This window comes from Archocentrus centrarchus, chromosome 5 (assembly GCF_007364275.1).
Source record: "Archocentrus centrarchus isolate MPI-CPG fArcCen1 chromosome 5, fArcCen1, whole genome shotgun sequence".
In the NCBI taxonomy this organism is placed as follows: domain Eukaryota; kingdom Metazoa; phylum Chordata; class Actinopteri; order Cichliformes; family Cichlidae; genus Archocentrus; species Archocentrus centrarchus.
The window spans coordinates 17256011-17273803 of record NC_044350.1 but is presented as its reverse complement, the minus strand read 5'-3'; the positions used below and the strand labels follow the sequence as shown (position 1 = coordinate 17273803).

The 17793-nt window shown below is 39.1% G+C and overlaps 1 protein-coding gene across 1 annotated transcript; it reads right to left on the bottom strand.

Moving 5' to 3' along the window:
• Nucleotides 1–1870: 1870 nt before the first annotated feature.
• On the bottom strand, nucleotides 1871–12040 carry LOC115780243 (ras-related protein rab7-like). The gene is made up of 6 exons (XM_030729335.1): nucleotides 11716–12040; nucleotides 6665–6727; nucleotides 5284–5410; nucleotides 4907–5125; nucleotides 3368–3496; nucleotides 1871–3244 (listed from the first exon to the last, which is right to left on the bottom strand). Exons 2-6 carry the CDS (start codon nucleotides 6715–6717, stop codon nucleotides 3149–3151), a joined length of 624 nt encoding a protein of 207 aa, XP_030585195.1. The 5' UTR covers nucleotides 6718–6727; nucleotides 11716–12040; the 3' UTR covers nucleotides 1871–3148.
• Nucleotides 12041–17793: the final 5753 nt, after the last annotated feature.

The window sequence follows — 17793 nt, the reverse complement described above, 5'->3', positions numbered from 1 at the left end:
TGTGTCACATTTTTCTTTAACTTTGTTTTTGGTCTCTTTTGTCAAATGAATTGCAATGATATCGGAGCGTAGAGACAGGGAGAGAGACTGTGACTTTAAAATAATTGTATAATGTCCTTTCACTTTTAAATATCACAGTTATTGTCAGCGGCAATGTAAACTTCAACACCTCTTTCAGGAACTCTTTAGGTGTGACTGATGCATTTTCAAAGGCCACTTACCTCCACTGGGTTCCTCCTCAGGATGAAGAGGTTCTTTGATCTTATCATGATGAACTTAAGACACAAAATCTTTTGTCTCATCTGCCTACAGCCCAAAATTATTTTAAAAATAACAATGGGGATTACAGATGGCTGTTAGTTAATTACTATTTGCTAAACAGCTATCTGGTCTTACTGTCACTTAGTAAGTCTTATGATTGTTTTTAACATGGCTAAACAAAAATGCCTGATGTGAACGAGGCCTGTCTGTAACGGGATGTGTTGTTTGGTTCCAGGAGGCCATTTCCACATGCTTGCTGTTATTCTGGGTAATTTAGCCTGTTTTCATTAACATTAAGTGGACCCATCTTGTGTTTGAAACTTCTGAGTCTTTTGCAGGAAATATGAAATGGGTGAAGTTAGTTAATCCCAAATTGGCAACATTTGCCACTGAAAAATGAAGTCATAACAAAGGACTGTGAAAAGCTGCAGTCCCCCTAATGGCCACTTGCTGGCTGTAAACGCTTTTGAGGCTAAAGACTGTCTACTGTGTGGTGTCGCCATTCCAAACATTTTGCACTTTTAAAATGAAATTACAGCATTTTATTAATCTGTCTGTTAGCAATAATTAACAGTTATGTGTGTGCATTGAACCTTTATAATTTATGGATGCAACTTGCGAACCAAGCTTGCTGGCCTTAGCTAATAATTTCCAGCTCCACAAAAAATAAGAGTAATGTTAAAGCTTCAGATTGTGGAGTACAGAAACCAAAGGTGAGGTCATGGAGGATACATCCATCCATCAAGTTCATATTAGGTACATCTTAATACTTTTTCCTTTGGAACTGTCACGAAAGGTGCTGGAAAAATTTCTTAGAGATTTTGGACCATATTGACATGATAGCTGTCACAGGCTGGCTCATGGCCCGTAACAAAGAATGAGGGGAGGCAAAGGTATAGGCCAATCAGATTAGTTTTATTGAAAAGTAAACAAATCAAAAAGAAAGATAAATATGGGATGTGAATATGTCAGTATGTCCTGTATATGCAGTGTATGAGTGAGTGGACATGTATGTGGAAATCTGAATGAATATTGCAACCCAAAACCAAACTAAAACAAAAGACAAACCAAGGTTACCTGGAGGAGCAAAGAGGGGAGAATAATTAGTAGAGCCCTGCTTAAATTAGTGAGCCCAGGAGGATCCAATTACTGGCAATTTTTTTCCAGTCTTCTGTTGTCCAACTGGTGAGCTTGTGTGAATTGTAGCCTCAGTTTCCTGTTCTTAGCTGGGGTGGTCTTCTGCTGCTGTAGACCGTCTGCTTCAAGGTTTGACAAGCATTCAGAGGCTCTTCTGTGTGCCTTGGTTGTGACGAGTGGTTATTTGAGTTACTGCTGCCTTTCTGTCAGCTCAAAGCAGTCTGACCATTGTCCTTTAACATCAGCAAGGCATTTTTTACCCAGAGAACTGCTGATCACTGGATGCTTTCTAAATCAGTTTAGAGTAACTTAAAACTGTCTGTGTGTGAACTAAAGGCCAGAAAGCAAAGTTTAAATAAATAAAGAACAGCCCTCTGTACGTGTGAACAAGGCCTTACGCAATTATTACACAACTGAGGGGTATCTGAATGGAAAAAGACACGTACATAGACACAGAAAGTCAGACCGTTAATATATTCAAGAGTTTTATTTGATGTCCGAATTATCTTTGACAGCATTGTTTGCATTGCAGTAATTTCGTTCTGTAAAGATGGGAAGTAATAACTGGACAAATAATTGGATATTTTCTTTAAATGGAAACAGAGGACATCCATGTGATTTCAGTCCATTATACCTTTACCATCTATATACTGTAATACACAATCCATTAAAAATATTAAGTACTTAGCCAACCTGAGCTACAAGCAGAAAGAACAGCAATAACAAAGACATGACAGAAGACAGGTGTTCGCTGTGTTGGTGATGCATATTGTAATTCCACAGCACTGAAAAGATGTCTGATGAAAGGACAGAACATATACAGCAGTAATAGTAGCAGTACAAGTAATGTTACACAAAAGGCAAATATTAATATATCAGGGATAATTAACCCATGTTTTACACTGACTGCCTTACCAGCTTTTACTTTTAGTCTACTTAGTAACATTTCTTCTGCAGTGTGAGGCAGTTATAAACCCTTTAAACACACAATCTTGAAGGGAAAAGGCAAAGACAATCATCAGAGTGTTAGACAAATTCTCAGGAGATATCAAAAAGAAAAGAGAGGAATTCTAATCTGAAAGGCATGTTGTAGCAGATGTTGCCCAAAAATCAGTCATCCCTGTATAACATTTAAAAAGGCAAAAACATAAAAAGAAAGTGCACAAAAAAAGAAAGTGTGTTTCAGATTGGCTTCAAAAAACAGCATTAGCCAATTAATACAACTGTATATATAGTTCAGCTAGATTATTTATTGACAGACAGGCAAAAAGAAAGCAAAATATAAATCAGAATATGAAACTAGGGATGCTGACATTAGCCAACATCGCCTCACATTAGAGAACATCAGCAAGAACATCTAGAGTTCCCAATTGTACTCTGAACATGGCTCCATCTTGTCCCCTGAGCGTGAGTGTCAGGGGCCACACCCGCAGAAATGGGTGGGGAGGGCAGGATATCGCTCACAGTCAATTCAGGGACTGTGAGGTTTGGGGCTCATTTTTCTCTCATGTGATCTTTGGGCACTGGACTTTTTACAAGAAAATACTAGTGTATTAATTTGTGTATTAAGTGTGAGGGGGGTACATCCATGTGCAGCGCACTGTGTGAAAGGTCATGGTGGTGGAATGAACAATGGCATGGAGGAGGAAGACCAGTAGAGAATTCCCTTCCCTGGGAGCGAGGTGGAGGTGATGTAACCAGTGATAGGTGTTTCCGAAAAGCCAAGAGAGAAGATGGTCCAAGTTTTCCCTTAGCAGCTGCAGCTTTCTGTTGAGGGTTTAGGTCCGTCATTCCCTCCCAGCTTTATGGGCCCTGGGAAGTCATTATACAACTCCACCTCGGTCTCCTGTGAGGTATCAAGAAAAAAAATGTTCAGCAAACCCAACAGATTTAAAATAAATAATTCAACAGTTATACAATGCAACAAGATATTCCAAAACCCACTCCTTCACTCCACACTGTATCTCACCTGTTTGAGTGCATTACGTGCAATTGTCTGGAATGCCTGTTCTACATTTATAGCTTCTTTCGCACTGGTCTCAAAGTACGGGATGTTGTTCTTACTTTGACACCAGGCCTGAGCCCTTTTGGTGGTCACCTGTGGAAATACAGAGGGAAAGTGAGTCCAAGCTAAACAAGCTAAAATATAAGACCTTTAAACATCAAGTTTCATATTTTTGAAGTTATATGACAATTTAACTTATATTCTTTGTTGAATAATGTGTGTTAAAATTATCACATGTAATTTAAAAAAAGGGTGTGTCGGGCATCATGATGCAGTAAGAGGAACATAAATAAGCATTTCACTTGCTTCTCTAGTCAGAATTTGAAGTTCTAAACACTAAAAATATGGCCTGATATTTAAGTCACAAGTATACAAAGACATACTATGCTTATAAAACAATATTCTTTTGTGTGTATTTAACACGAACAAATATTCCTGGTGCTGGCAGAAAAGTAAACCTGGATTTAACAATTGGCCGACTGCACTTGGGCAGCAAAAACCTGAAAAACAAGCATTTCTTATAGGTGACTGCACAGCATTCAGGAGGACTATGCACTATTCAATGTCAGAGAACTGCTTAAGATTGTTTTTTATTCTTAGGATGTCTGGTGTGAACAGCTTTCCTGGTGTGTCAGTTCACAGTCTTATGTTGAGGTCTGTGCTCTGACTGGGCTACTTCAAAGGGTGGATATGATTTACTTCCATGTTTAGTATTGCTGTTTTGCTGTTACTGAACTTCAGCTGGTGAACAGTCACCCCGATATTATTATGTAAGACATAAACTTGAAAATCTCCCTCTGTTAAGGTCAACTTTCCAGCCCCATAAAAATGCCCAGGAAAGCAGCCCTCAATCACAGTGTTACAGTGATGGTTTTGGTGAGCAGCAGCTTCCTCTGTGGAGTCCTGCCATGGACATTAATCTGCATGCTCTATTATTTGCATATGGCAGATTTCTTTAGTGGGTACACTGGGCTCCTCGATGAGCTCTGTGTTGTGCCTTTGGAGTCACCTTAGTTGGCTGCCCACATCAAGGTCAAGTAGCCACACTCCTGAACTGTCTCCTTTTATAGACAATTTGTCAACCAGAGGACTAAAAAGAAAAACTGAGATGACTTCGTAATGCTTTATGCACATCTGATTCGGTCATTATACACTAAAATCTTCATTTACCCCTAAAAGAATGTGAGGCATGCACTTGCCTGACCACAGTAGGGCCTCTGCTCAGGTGAAGTGACTCTTGTAATTTCACCAAGTGCCATTCCTTACACAGCAGTTTAACCCAATCAACACTTCTAAGTTGTCCATGTCTAAGTTTTTGAGGGCTTTGTCTTTTCTCCTTCTATACACCAGCCAACGAAAGCAGCACAACAGTAACAACCATAGTGTGCAGCGTACTCTTACAACTGATAAGCACATTTAAGTAAAGTGATCTATGCTATGGTAGAGACAGTCTATTAAAGAAACTGGACCCAGGTGTTGTTGTCTCAGAAATCTCATACCAACCTGTCTGTTCTCCAAGTCAATCTTGTTGCCTAGCACCACAAACGGGAAGTTCTCAGGATCTCGAGGGCTGGCCTGGATCAGAAACTCATCCCTCCAGCTGTCGAGTGTTTTGAAGGTATTGGGCGCAGTCACATCAAAGACCAGCACACAGCAGTCTGCTCCACGGTAGAACGCAACACCCAGAGACTGGAACCTCTCCTGGCCAGCTGTGTCCCAGATCTAGACAATGAAAGAGGGAAACAGTTAGCCACACCAGGATTAAAAGGTAATGCAAAGCAACAATGTCTCTCAGTAACACTCTGCTTGAAGCCTTGATCATTTACAGCTTCAGTCCTCCTCACATGATCAAAGTCTCCAACTACCACACCTACACACACCTGCATTGTAACGAGCCGGTCGTCCACCATCACCTCCTTTGTCAGAAAGTCTGCTCCTATTGTAGCTTTGTACTGGTTACTAAACTTCTTGTTCACATACTGGTTCATTAAGGAGGTCTTTCCAACACTGAGAAAGGAAGCAGCAAGACAACAGATATATGAAATATGCAGCAATTAAATTAACGTCATTCACACTGAGCTGGGTCATGTATGGATGTGGTAAAAGCTGTTATAATTTCCATTGGTTTGAACACATTAGATATCCATCTCAAGTGACAGAAGCTGAGTTTAAATATAAGGATATATTACATATGAGTTGGAAGACGATTACCTCAACCATACCACCAACCGCTTTAGCATGTAATTTGTACAGCAGTATAGCCACTTATAGGGTCTTTATTCATGTGTTAAAGGAAACTAAAATGACAGAGTATGGTGAAATTATCAATGTGTTATTCCTGTGGGACAACAAGAAGACAACAGACTCAGCAAATTCCATCTGATCCTTAATCAGTGCAAACAATTAATGACCTGTGAGGGCGTGAGAGAACGGATACGCTGGTACATGTAAGAGAAAGAAGGCAAGCAAGTCTGAGGAGTAAAGCATTTGTCTCACTCTTAGTTGTGGATATCAGTCAAACTGCTTTGTGTTATTATACACCTAAAGTAAAAAAAAAAAAAGAAGTAATTTTTCTTCAGTTACCAAACTATTTAAGCTGCATTAACACCACACACTAGTGTAAAGAAGAGCCAACCTTAATTTGCATCTGGCAAACAGATGCAAACAGAAACAGAGACCATTTAATGGTGAGGCAGCAAAGAGTCAGGGTCAACTTTGGGGTCCATCCTAGTGGCAATTCGACCCAACAAAGCAGGTTTCAGCCACATTCTTTTTTTTTTTTTTGTTGCTTGATATGCAGTGGCCTGGTGCTACATTTTAGCCTGCTACCATGGTAACATGAATGAATGGTGGCTGATTCACCCAGCTTGGTCATCATATTTTCACAGCACATAAAATATTATAATTTATTGCTTAACTCTAACTTTAATGTATTGCAAATCATGTAGGAAACCAGTGATGAGTCATATTATCAACAAAAGTAATAAAACAAAAAGCTTTCAGTCTTTTCAGGTCCAAGATTTCTTAATGTTTACTGAAAGTCTTTATGACATACTGTGGAAAAATAAAAGTTCCCATTAAAAAGTCTTTGAATAACAGTTATTAGCAGCAGACAAGGGCTATCTATGCAAGGATGACAGTTTGTTTTCTGCCTGGTGACAGATTATTGCACAACAATAACGTGTATCAATGAGGAAGTAACACAAAAGAAACACATTTAATTGAAAAAAATATATAGAATACTAGTTTGCTGTGACTCACCCTGAATCTCCCAGGATGATGACTTTCAGGAGCACTTTCTTCCTGGATGTCATTTTGCCACAGCTGCAGTAAGACAGAAAGCAAAAGAGTTCAGCCACTAATGCCTTCCTGACCTCGTCATTGGAAGTCACAGCCTAAACACCAGCTTTCTATAGTTCAGGAACAATATAATTCAACACAAAAAGAAATCAGTTTCTTTAGAGATTGGCCTATTGGACAAATTTATGTGTTAAGTTTCATGGCCCTGGACCAATCATATATAAATGCCACTCATTCCAGTCATGTGCTTCCTAAGCTGTTGGGCAAATCACGAGGAACATATTCTCTCACACTCTCTCTCACACTCACACACACACACACACACACACACACACACAAACAGGGAAGTTACTTCTTAGAATACAGACTCCTCCTCAAAGTACAAACCAAGTGACACATCAGACATTTCCTGCTGATTTCACTGTCACTAAGCTGACAACACACTGCTGCACCATGCAGATGTCAGTACACTGTCAGGTATTATAAAAGGTATAATTATGTAAAATGAGCACAAATACAACATGAGATTTTTATAATATTATATATATAGATAGTATATAGATATATATACTATTATATATATAATATTTATAATATATATACACTATTATTCTATAAGATTATTATATTATCATAAATAGATATCTATATATATCTATATATCTCTCTATATATATTATACTATCTATATAATCTTCTATACTATAATACTCTTCTCCTCTATATATCTCTCTCATCTATATCTATCATCTTATCTCTATCCTATCTCTATCTATCTCTCATCTCTCTCCCTCTATATCCTCTATCTCTCTCTCTATCTCTATCTCTCTCTCTCTCTCTCTCCCTCTCTCCCCCTCCCTCTCTCTCGCTCTCTCTCTCTCTCCCCCCACACCCTTCTTTTTTCTCAGCCTCTGTCCCCAAAGTCAAAACACTGCAATGTTTAAAAACTTAGTTTACAAGAATAAGACACATATTAGATCATTTAGGGAGAAATTGTTGACTACATTCTGGTGTATTGTACAAAATACCTGGGTCTGACCAACTGACCCTTGGCTTAGGTAAGCCAAATTCAGTGTGTCACTTTAGTTTGAGCAAGAGTCGTAGTTAAATGTTGTGTAATCTGTGCCTTTTCTGAACACTCAAACACTACTGCTCACCCATGTGCACAATTTTAATCAGTTCTTGTCAAAGAGATCTTGGCAAGATCTGGCCCAGCTTAAGTGAAAACAAACAAACAAAAAAAATTTAAATATAGTGTATAACTACTAAAATAATGTATAAGTATTAAATAAATATAGCGTCCCTACTTCGCGGATTTTCACTTATCGCGGGTGGTCCTGGAACATAACACCCGCGATAAGTGAGGGATTACTGTGTGTGTATGTATGTATGTATGTATGTATGTATGTATGTATGTATGTATGTATGTATGTATGTATGTATGTATGTATGTATAATATATCATTTACAGTTTGCATCCAAACTGTAAGTGATTTGCGGAGATGAGGTGACCAGAGAACATAGAAGTGAAATGCATTTGGCAGCTTCAAGGGACTATGAGTGAAATAACTGCTGGTGACACAAAGTGGGCAGAACCAAAGAAATTTTTCTCCTCTGCTAGGTGAGCAATTAAAGCACCAATGACAGTGCAGGATATAGTTGATTGACATATGACCTGGTACTAAATACATTAGAGAGTTACCTATGTAACCAGAGCCTATAATGTCTGCAAGGGGCCAGCTGTCAGCTTCATCACGATGTTCAACGAGTGAATTGCTTCTAGTTTGGACGCAGGTTAAAGCAAATCTCCTTTTGGGTTCTGTCCAATTCTGATTACAAATTCAGCTCACCAGTACACAGAATACTATAAAAAAAGGGTACTCTGAACTGAAGACTATTCTTGCGTGAATGATGATGGGCAAGATTCAATTCACTTCTGTGCCAGTTTTGATTTTTAACAAACTAGAAAGTGTTGACTCTGCTTTTCATGCATGAAATATACCACAAAATGTAGTGTGTTCCAGTGGAAAATACATAGTTAGCCTCATAGCATAACTGCCTAACTAATTTTTAGGCAATAAGAGACAATAATGCAGAATAAATCTACAATTATAGCAACATAAAGTAAGGCTGGTATCTCAGTTGATTAAAATATGACAATATTAGATTCTTGAAGGTTTATCTGTAAATCTTATCCATGCACAAATAGACTAGACAAAATAAACCTTGATTTCACAAGAGGCTGCTTTATATTCTCACAGAAATTTCTCTTATCTGTGTTATGTAAACACTCATAATGTGACTGACACAACAAAACTTAGAAAATCTACTGTAGGTTTGAATACTGTCAATAAAGAGGACAGCAACAACAGATGCCTGATGTTAAAGTCTTGCAGTATTTCCTCTAAGCTAAAGATGACCTTATTTGCTTCATAGTATACAAGGGCATAGGGGTGAGAAGATGCCTCAACTGTGATTCTTGCTAATCTATACACACAAGCAAATTACCTTCTTCTAATGCGGCAAATGGGAAATAAACTCCCTCCTGTGTGCAGAGCTGCACGCAGCCCAGCAGTCATCATCAGTTCATGTACAGTAACAGAAATTTGACAGAAAGCTTTTTGAATTGTAGGTGATTTTCCTTTGGCACTACCTCAATACTGTTTTGGGAGCGTCACAAATTCCTCTAAGCTAGAAAAGCACTATATGCACAGATATACATAGTACTACATATGTTATACACTGTATGTGTCATTGTGTCTAATTGAAGATCAATTATGTTTCTGATTCTAGGTGAAAATTTATTAATTTAATCCTTTTTGGTGGTGAGGCAATACCTTTTAGGCAGCAGTTTAATAATAAATGCGAATACTTCATTTCAGTCAGCAGAAATCAGTCTGTTAATCTCATAAAACACAAACACTTCAGAAATCTTCATGAGCTGGAAAACACCTGCATTCTTTCTGGGTGGAACTCCAATACCAGCACTGTGAAGCACAGCGTAGCAGACAGATGAACAGCAGCAACACACTCACGTAGGTGTGCTCAAACCATTCACATGATTGCAGCTGAAGGTGAGCTCAGGTGTTTAAACTTTCATGAACAGCACTTCATGATTTCTCAATACTAACTTTGATCTCTGACAGGAGGTTCAGTCCAAAATGAGATGGATGCCTTTCACTAAAACTGATAAATTTTAGTCTTCTGTCATCAAAACTTGTAAACTGATTTTCAAATTAAATAATTTCTCTGAAATAAGTGCTTCTGATTTAATTAGGGCTGTACCCAAAGATTCACTTGTATATTATTTTAAAAACCATGAAGTTTTGGATCCAGCACAGCTCCTCCCTGCTCATCCACTCCTGCTAAGAGCAGCTAGAATTCACCTCTGATGTGTGTTGTAAATACACACCAAATGACACAAAACAAACTAAAAACTAAATATGGATTTGGAGGGCAAATTTCAGGTGTTTATTAACAGTCTGTCCATTATTCCACATCACAGAGTAAGGCCATGATCATGTTTCCCGGTTAACCAGTTCCCACATGAGAAACAGATGCTCCAGCAGTCAAGGGATATCTTTCTAAATATGTGTGTGTTTTAGCCATAACAAGCCTGAGTGAACAGCTAGATAAGCTGAACTACTTCAAGATCAACCAACTTAATAACTTCTGAAATCCATGTGCATTGACAGCAAATTAAAATGATACATACTCCCAGAGCTGTTTGCACTTGAGGAACAGTTCCCAACAACTGCAATCACTTAACACACACCCAAAAAATTAAAATAAATATCACTGTGCAAGAACATATGCGAGTCATCTCTGCAGTTTGTGTGTGTGTTTTTTAAACAAAACTAAATGAGAAAAAAAATGGGGAAAGGGTAGATGGTAGTGTCAGACAGTATCTGTAATTTAAAAGTAAAATACGACAAATTTTGATGCGCGTATAGCAATAGATTTTATGTCTCAAACTTGTTGGTACAAGCAGCAGACGTTGTGTAATTCGACACTGAACGACGTGTAACCGCGTGACCTGTGAGTCACAAACGAAACAAAAACCATTTAACGCAGAAAACAGAAACGACAGGTCAAGTTTCCCTAGTAGCAATAAGACAGAGATATGTCACATTTATTTAACACAATCTGTAGACAGGAGAGTTGAGGGGCTCGGTGAAAGTTCACACTGGCCAGCATCAACAAAAGCTCTCCCCTCAGGCAGGAGGCTACGGTCCATACGGACCAGAACCTCCCGCCATAAGAACAGTTTCTTCCCCTCTGCTGTTGGACTCATGAACAATAACCCTAAGACTGTTACCACCACCCTCCACAAACGCTGATGACCCTATGTCTATGCACCTGTCTGACTGCACTGATGTACATATTAGTGGAATATAGTCTACATTCTTTCATCTTTTAATTAGTCTCTGCACTGTATATTTTGTAATTTTGTAATATTGTGCTATAGTTATAGCTCTAATATCTCTGTATATTTGCAATTTGTATACTTGTATATTGTCTTATAGTTTTTATACTTATTTGTTTTTTTCTGTACGCACGAAGTACCGCAGCAATTTCCTAAGGCTGTGAACCTGTTCACCCATATGGCAATAAAAACCTTCTGATTCTGATTCTGATTCTGATCAAGATGCGGCCAAAGCCCACCCTGGCGTGGACCTTATTAACCACTCACAAATGTGTAATTTTGAGGTAAAAATACCCCCTTCTTTGTATGCATGAGCAATAATAGAAATTAACACAGTTTAAAAACATCAATATTCCCTGAGACAACATTTTTTACGATGCTTTGTCCGACAGACCAACCTCGATTACCCGGTTCCCCTTCCTTGTTGGATTCGACCCAGAGGAGCCACAGGCCGGCCTTGTTTTTGCCGAAAAACACTGCACCACCATTAGCGGCTACCGCGTCAGGGTTATCAGGACACAGAAAGCAGTGACAAGTGAGCAGACGTTACACATATAAACATTGTGTCGTCGTCTCAAAAACTTACTTTCAGCTCGTAACACACGCCAGAGGAGACTTGCTGACCGTATCGGAGCCGGCTGCGAGATAACGAGCTGTTGTTGTGCAGGGCAGCTAGCGTCACTGGCTAACTAGGCGTTACGTTAGCTAGCGTTGATTTGGCAATGTCCCTTTAAAGATTCTTAGAAAACTTTCTGGCGTAGACACCAACAAAAACCGTGTCGTAAATGGACGAGGTAATTTATCTACAACTAGTGTTTAAATTTGGCACTTGCCTGAAGGCTTGCCTGCCTACCAGCTAGCCAGTCAGCTAACTATCTAGTACTCCCCTGCCTTCACCTTTCACTTCCGCCTCCCAAACAACGCTTGTGTGCTACGTCAGATGTAGCCCGCCAATGACATCGCTCTCTCAGATATTTATCAACTACCGCGTCACTTGCACAGAAATAATTTAAGTTTCTGTCTCTGACGGGAAAAGCATGACATAAGTTTATCACCCGTTAAACAATTAAATAGTTCATGTTTAAATATATGTGGGCCATTCTACAATTGCAGAATAGTTTCTGTCCCACTCATGAATTTGAAAATAATCCATGCACAGAATTCTTAAACATACGTTTGTTATGTAAATTACACTTGCCCTTAGACAACATGTAAACCTACATATTAAATATTATTTAAAGTTCTAAATACCTTTTTCTCTTGTTTCAACTTCTTGGCAACTTCAATGTCGTTTATCACAATTAAAATAAGTTATAAACCCACTTTTTTATATGGATTTTTTTCAGTCTTTTCTGACTGTTGTTGATTGTGTCACTCTAATCAAAACTGTTACATGTATTACCAAAAGAAGACAATTTAATTTCAAACTTTAATTCCTTTATTTATATATCTACATTTATGTTTGACTTTCAGTCAATTACAGTCCACAGCTCACATCTTTTTTGTTGTTGAGAAAACACTAATACTTGCACTGATTTGCAACCTTGTTACCATACATATAAAACAAACATATGTAAAAAACAAAACAAAACAAAAAAACATAAAATAGTATTCAGCAGCATTTCTGTGGTTCTGAGTATTAATTTGTAAAATGAATGTCATCATTTATAAATAAAAGTAATATATAAATTCAATCTTGTTATCTTGTGCAACCCTGTTACTCTAATTTTAACCTTGTTACCATATCAATTTGAATGATCATAGATAATTTTCTTAGCTCCCAAGGGTTTAATCTTAATTAATCTTTAATTTGTCGTTTGAATTGTTTGTGACTGCACAAAACCAAATAGTAAGATCGGGTTTGAGTCTGACCTCAGTGTGTAGGGCTGATGGACACACATGACAATAAAAAACCTTTAAAGGTACCGTCTTGATGCATGCTCAATAATCCAGGGAAGGAAACCTCAGAAAGTTGATTCAGTTCATCTGGAAAGCTTTTTCAGTGGGAAAAACCTTCATCACTCATCCACGTGACTGCTTCAGTGTTGGCTGAGTGCAGGTTTATAAACAGTACAATCATCGGTGTCCAGATGAATAGAGTCAGCTTTCTGGGGAGACAGCTTGAAGGTTTTTCATTATTGTATAATCATACATTGTATACTATGTTAGAGATGTGATGGTTAGGGTTATTGGATGGTTATTTAATTCTAGTGAATTATTACACTGGAAAGTGCGAGCTGGGCTCTTCCACCACTAGAGGGCAGTGTTAATTCATTTTGAATAAATGAGCCAAGTGAGTGATGAGCTCAGACTTTTTCCAGGTTTAGGTTTTCAACCAGGTTTATTCAGAACAATAAATTTAACATTTAAATTTCATTACAACTACTGCCCAGCCTCTATCAGGTAATTAGAACCCACTGATGAATGCTCTGTATTTGCATAATATAAAAGTCATTGCTTTAAGCAGCCTGTAGATTGCAATTTTGAATTACATGGAGAATGGCCATCATAAATAAATTTTTGTTTGCTCACATAAAGATAAAAGAAGTGATCTATAATATCTCATAATAGTTTTCACTGGTTTTCTGTGGCATTTTTACTGCTAAATATGTACCATTCAATTGTGACTTTTTAAGTAATATCCTTCTAATAATCATATGCTGTTTATTTATATTACAGGAGTACCTTATAAACACACAACCAAATACAAATTATATCAATGGATTAACTGGCTCATTTACATATATCTTTTTACTGATGATCAGTGGCCTCTAATAGAATAAAAATTCAATAAATAGAAAAGGTAATAAAAAATATTCAGAACCTTGGCAGCTATTAATGTTATTTATTTACTACATTGTTATTGTCAAGCACATTAATTACCCTGCATAATTACAGGCATACAAAAAAGAAAGTCTTCACAGGTCTTAGTAGTACATAGTAGTAAGAGGTTATGTAGCTCCCAGGTTCTGCTACTCAAATGCACTTGATTAACTGATCATCAGCAAGTGTGAGCGCCTCTCTAAAAGCAGAGGTTTTGGCATCTTGCTCATCTGGAGCAGTCAGGTATGTGTTAACACATTGCAATAATTTTCCCAGGAGTGGACATCCCAGTAAATTCACCCCAATGCTCAGACAAATTGCAACAAAAAAACAAGAGCTACATCTCGGACTCTACAGGCCATTTGGAACAATGTCTTTTGGACAGGTGAGACCAAAGATGTTTGGCCACAATGCAGAGCGCCAAATTTGGTGAAAACCAAACACAGCATATCAGCACAAACACCTCATACCAACTGCCAAACATGGTGGTGGTGATGATTTGGACTTGTTTTGCAGCCACAGGCCCCGAGCACCTTGCACTCATTGAGTCAACCATGAGCTCCTCTGTATACCAAAGTATTCTAGAGTCAAATGTGAGACCATCTGTTCAACAGCTAAAGTTTGGCTGAAATTTGGACATGGACAGTGATACCAAACACACCAGAAAATCTACACAATGGAAAAGAATTAAGTGTTGGAATGGTCCAGTCAAAGTCCAGATCTCAACCCACCTGAAATACTGTGGCAGGACCTTAAGAGAGCTGTGCATTAACACTGAACTGAAGCAACACTGTAAAAAAAAAAAGAAAAAAGAAAAGAGTATGCCAAAATGCCTCCACAACCATATGAAAACTAATAGTCATGCAAAAAATGATTACTACAAATGATTGCTGCTAAAGGTGGTTCTACAAGCTACTGAATCATGGGGTATACTTAGTTTTTCACAGGACTGCAAAGAGTCCTGTGAAAACTTCTTTTTCGTATGACTGTATGTACCAAGAGCCAAGTATATGAATTTACTGATTTAAAATTAAACCAAAACTCTGTGTGACATCTTTAAAAATATTGATCTGCCACAGTTTTACATGAATCGGTTCTCTCGCCTCACTGAAACCTCCTCCTCACCATATCAACACGTGTACATTTGTTCTCCTCATTACTGGAAGTGTGCCTCTGCAGAATCCTGATGGCTGGGATGACTCTGGTGTTTATAGAGAAATTCCTTCCTCTTCACACCTATTGAATGTGCCGTCTTTATGGCCTCTTTGTAAATACAAACACTGTAACACAAAAGCGTGCGAGTGAGAAAATGGTTCACGGGAGGGAAGGAGCCACATACTTGGAGCATCTGCTGTATTTTCATCTTTGCAAATATTGCCATATTTGCACCTTGATGATGGCTAAAGGTAAGAGGTGCTTAAAGTTTGACACATCACCTACATAATTAAGACAGACAATTTTATCCATAACAGCAAAGACTAGAGTCTATTAATTTGTGAGAGACATCTATCAAAACGTGTTTAGAGATAGAATGGCACTTTTATTCACATTCTTGGTGCATGTGTGTGTGTAAACATGCATCTCTGTGTGTGGCTACGTGGGAGGGTAGGAGCGGCAATGAGATGAGTTAAGGAGATGAACAGATTTTGTGTGTGTGTGTGTGTGTGTGTGTGTGTGTGTGTGTGTGTGTGTGTGTGTGTGTGTGTGTGTGTGTCTGTGTGTGTGTGTGTGTGTGTGTGTCTGTGTGTGTGTGTGTGTCTGTCTGTGTGTGTGTGTGTGTGTGTGTGTGTGTATTAGGGGGTGGGTGCATTAGTCCGTGTCAGACAGCAAAGAGTGCCGCATTTATCTAGGAATCTGAGCCAAAGCAACCTCACTAGCAGGAGCAGGAGAAAGGGGACAACAAGTGAGATGATCTGAGGAGAGCGAAAGAAAATGAAAGAAACTCAGAGAGGCCAAAACAAGATGTGAAGATCTAAATTTTGTTTTTTAAAAAGGGAAAAGTCAGTGAACTCTTGTTCAGCTGAGGAGGCACTTCTTGATGAGCTGAAGGAAAGTGAAGTGAAAGTTTTCAGGGGATCATCAACAAATAGCAACTACAACTTGGAGGAACATCTTGGACCACAGCTTAAGAGTTTAAAACATTTTCCCATGTTTCCTTTCAGTTCTTTTAGCATGCTTTCTCTGTTGTATATTGGAGCGCTGCTGTCCTCAGATGCATCTCCAGCCTGCATAAATTCTCCCTGCAAGGAGAATCTAGTGGCTGCACCCATCCAGCCAGGGACTGGAGCTGGAGTGGGTACTGGGGCTTGTGAGGGTCAAACTGGGACAACTGCTTGCAGGACAGAAGTTTCTCTTCCAGCTATCTCGGACGTCCCTCGGAAAGTGGAGCATAAACATGAATTACCCCAGTTTCAGTACAAGGTAAATAAAATTTCACACAGTACTTTTCATTATGCTTTTGACAGTTTTCAGCCTATAAATCGTGAAATCTCAGAGGGGCCAGGTGCAACTTTAAACCAGTCATGTAACCCCAATAGACCACAATATGAAAGTCTGACTGTTTATTTATCGTGAAGCAGTGAGAGTAAGCAGCATACCATCAAACTGATGCCAGCAGGTTCTTTCTCATGGGACACTAAACTTGGCACCACCTATCAGCCAGAGAAGAATAACCGTCAGCAATCAAAGAAGGGATAAAATTAGATTTGCTTTAAAAATATCCTCATCATATGGCTGTGCTGAGCTCATGCAGGAACAGGTGTGTTAGGGACATGATTACAATGGGTGATGTAAGTGTAAGAGACAGGCTGCCACACAAAACTGAGCTGTCGGTTATGCGTGAGGATGAGTGGATGATATTTATGCACATGCACAGTTTTATTGTTGGACTTTTTATGCACATATAAACAGATTAGAACACATTTAGCAGTAGCAAATCATTGCTGACTTTCACCAAATGAAGAAGAACAGGTACTCATGAAGAAATACCTGTGTCATTGTCTTGTAGGCTGCAGGTGTCAAAGAGCGCCTGGTTCAGCTGCAGCGCTGTATGCACTCTGTCCAGGAGACTGGGGCCCCTTGGAGTCATGGGGGCCAGGAGAGCAATTCTCTAGGGGCCATCCTGGCTCTAATGGCAGCTGTGCTGACAGAGTGTGACCTCCACTGTCACAGTCAGGCCCTTGGGGCAATGGCTAAACGACTGGGTAAGTAGTACACCTTTATATCCCCCATCTCTGCAACACACAAACATGCGCACACATAAATGCCAGTGCAGTTGCTCCCCTGCACATAGTAAACAGAACCTCAATGAGACCTGCTAGGCGTCGGTCATAGGTGAGTGCATAGGAATTTAACTGCGCTGAGAAGCATGGCAACAACTCTGTATATATGCACACACAGACGCGCATACACATATGGTATACAAGTGAAAAAACCTTGAGAGCTATCATGGAACTCCTCTGTGAGGTCTATGGGTGAAGCTTCTATTTTCAGCCCCTGACGACAGCACAACTGGTCTCACTGATAACCTAATCTTTCTCTGGGTCGGCAGAGAGTGCAGCAGTGGGGAGAGAGGGGGAAAAAGATCTGCTTCTTTTCCTCAAGAGCATCACACAACATCCACCCACAGGTGAAGGCATTACAGGTAGTCACATGAATTGTTGTTAATTTATAAGCTGAAATAATATACTGTGTGTGTCTCAGTTGCCCCCTTGGAGAGGTTGCATCCTCGGGACTGTGCAGAGATTTACACGCTTGGGATCAAAGAGAATGGAATCTACACCATCCAGCCTGACATGAATGGGCCGGCACTAGAGGTATTTCAGATTCACCGCACTCATAA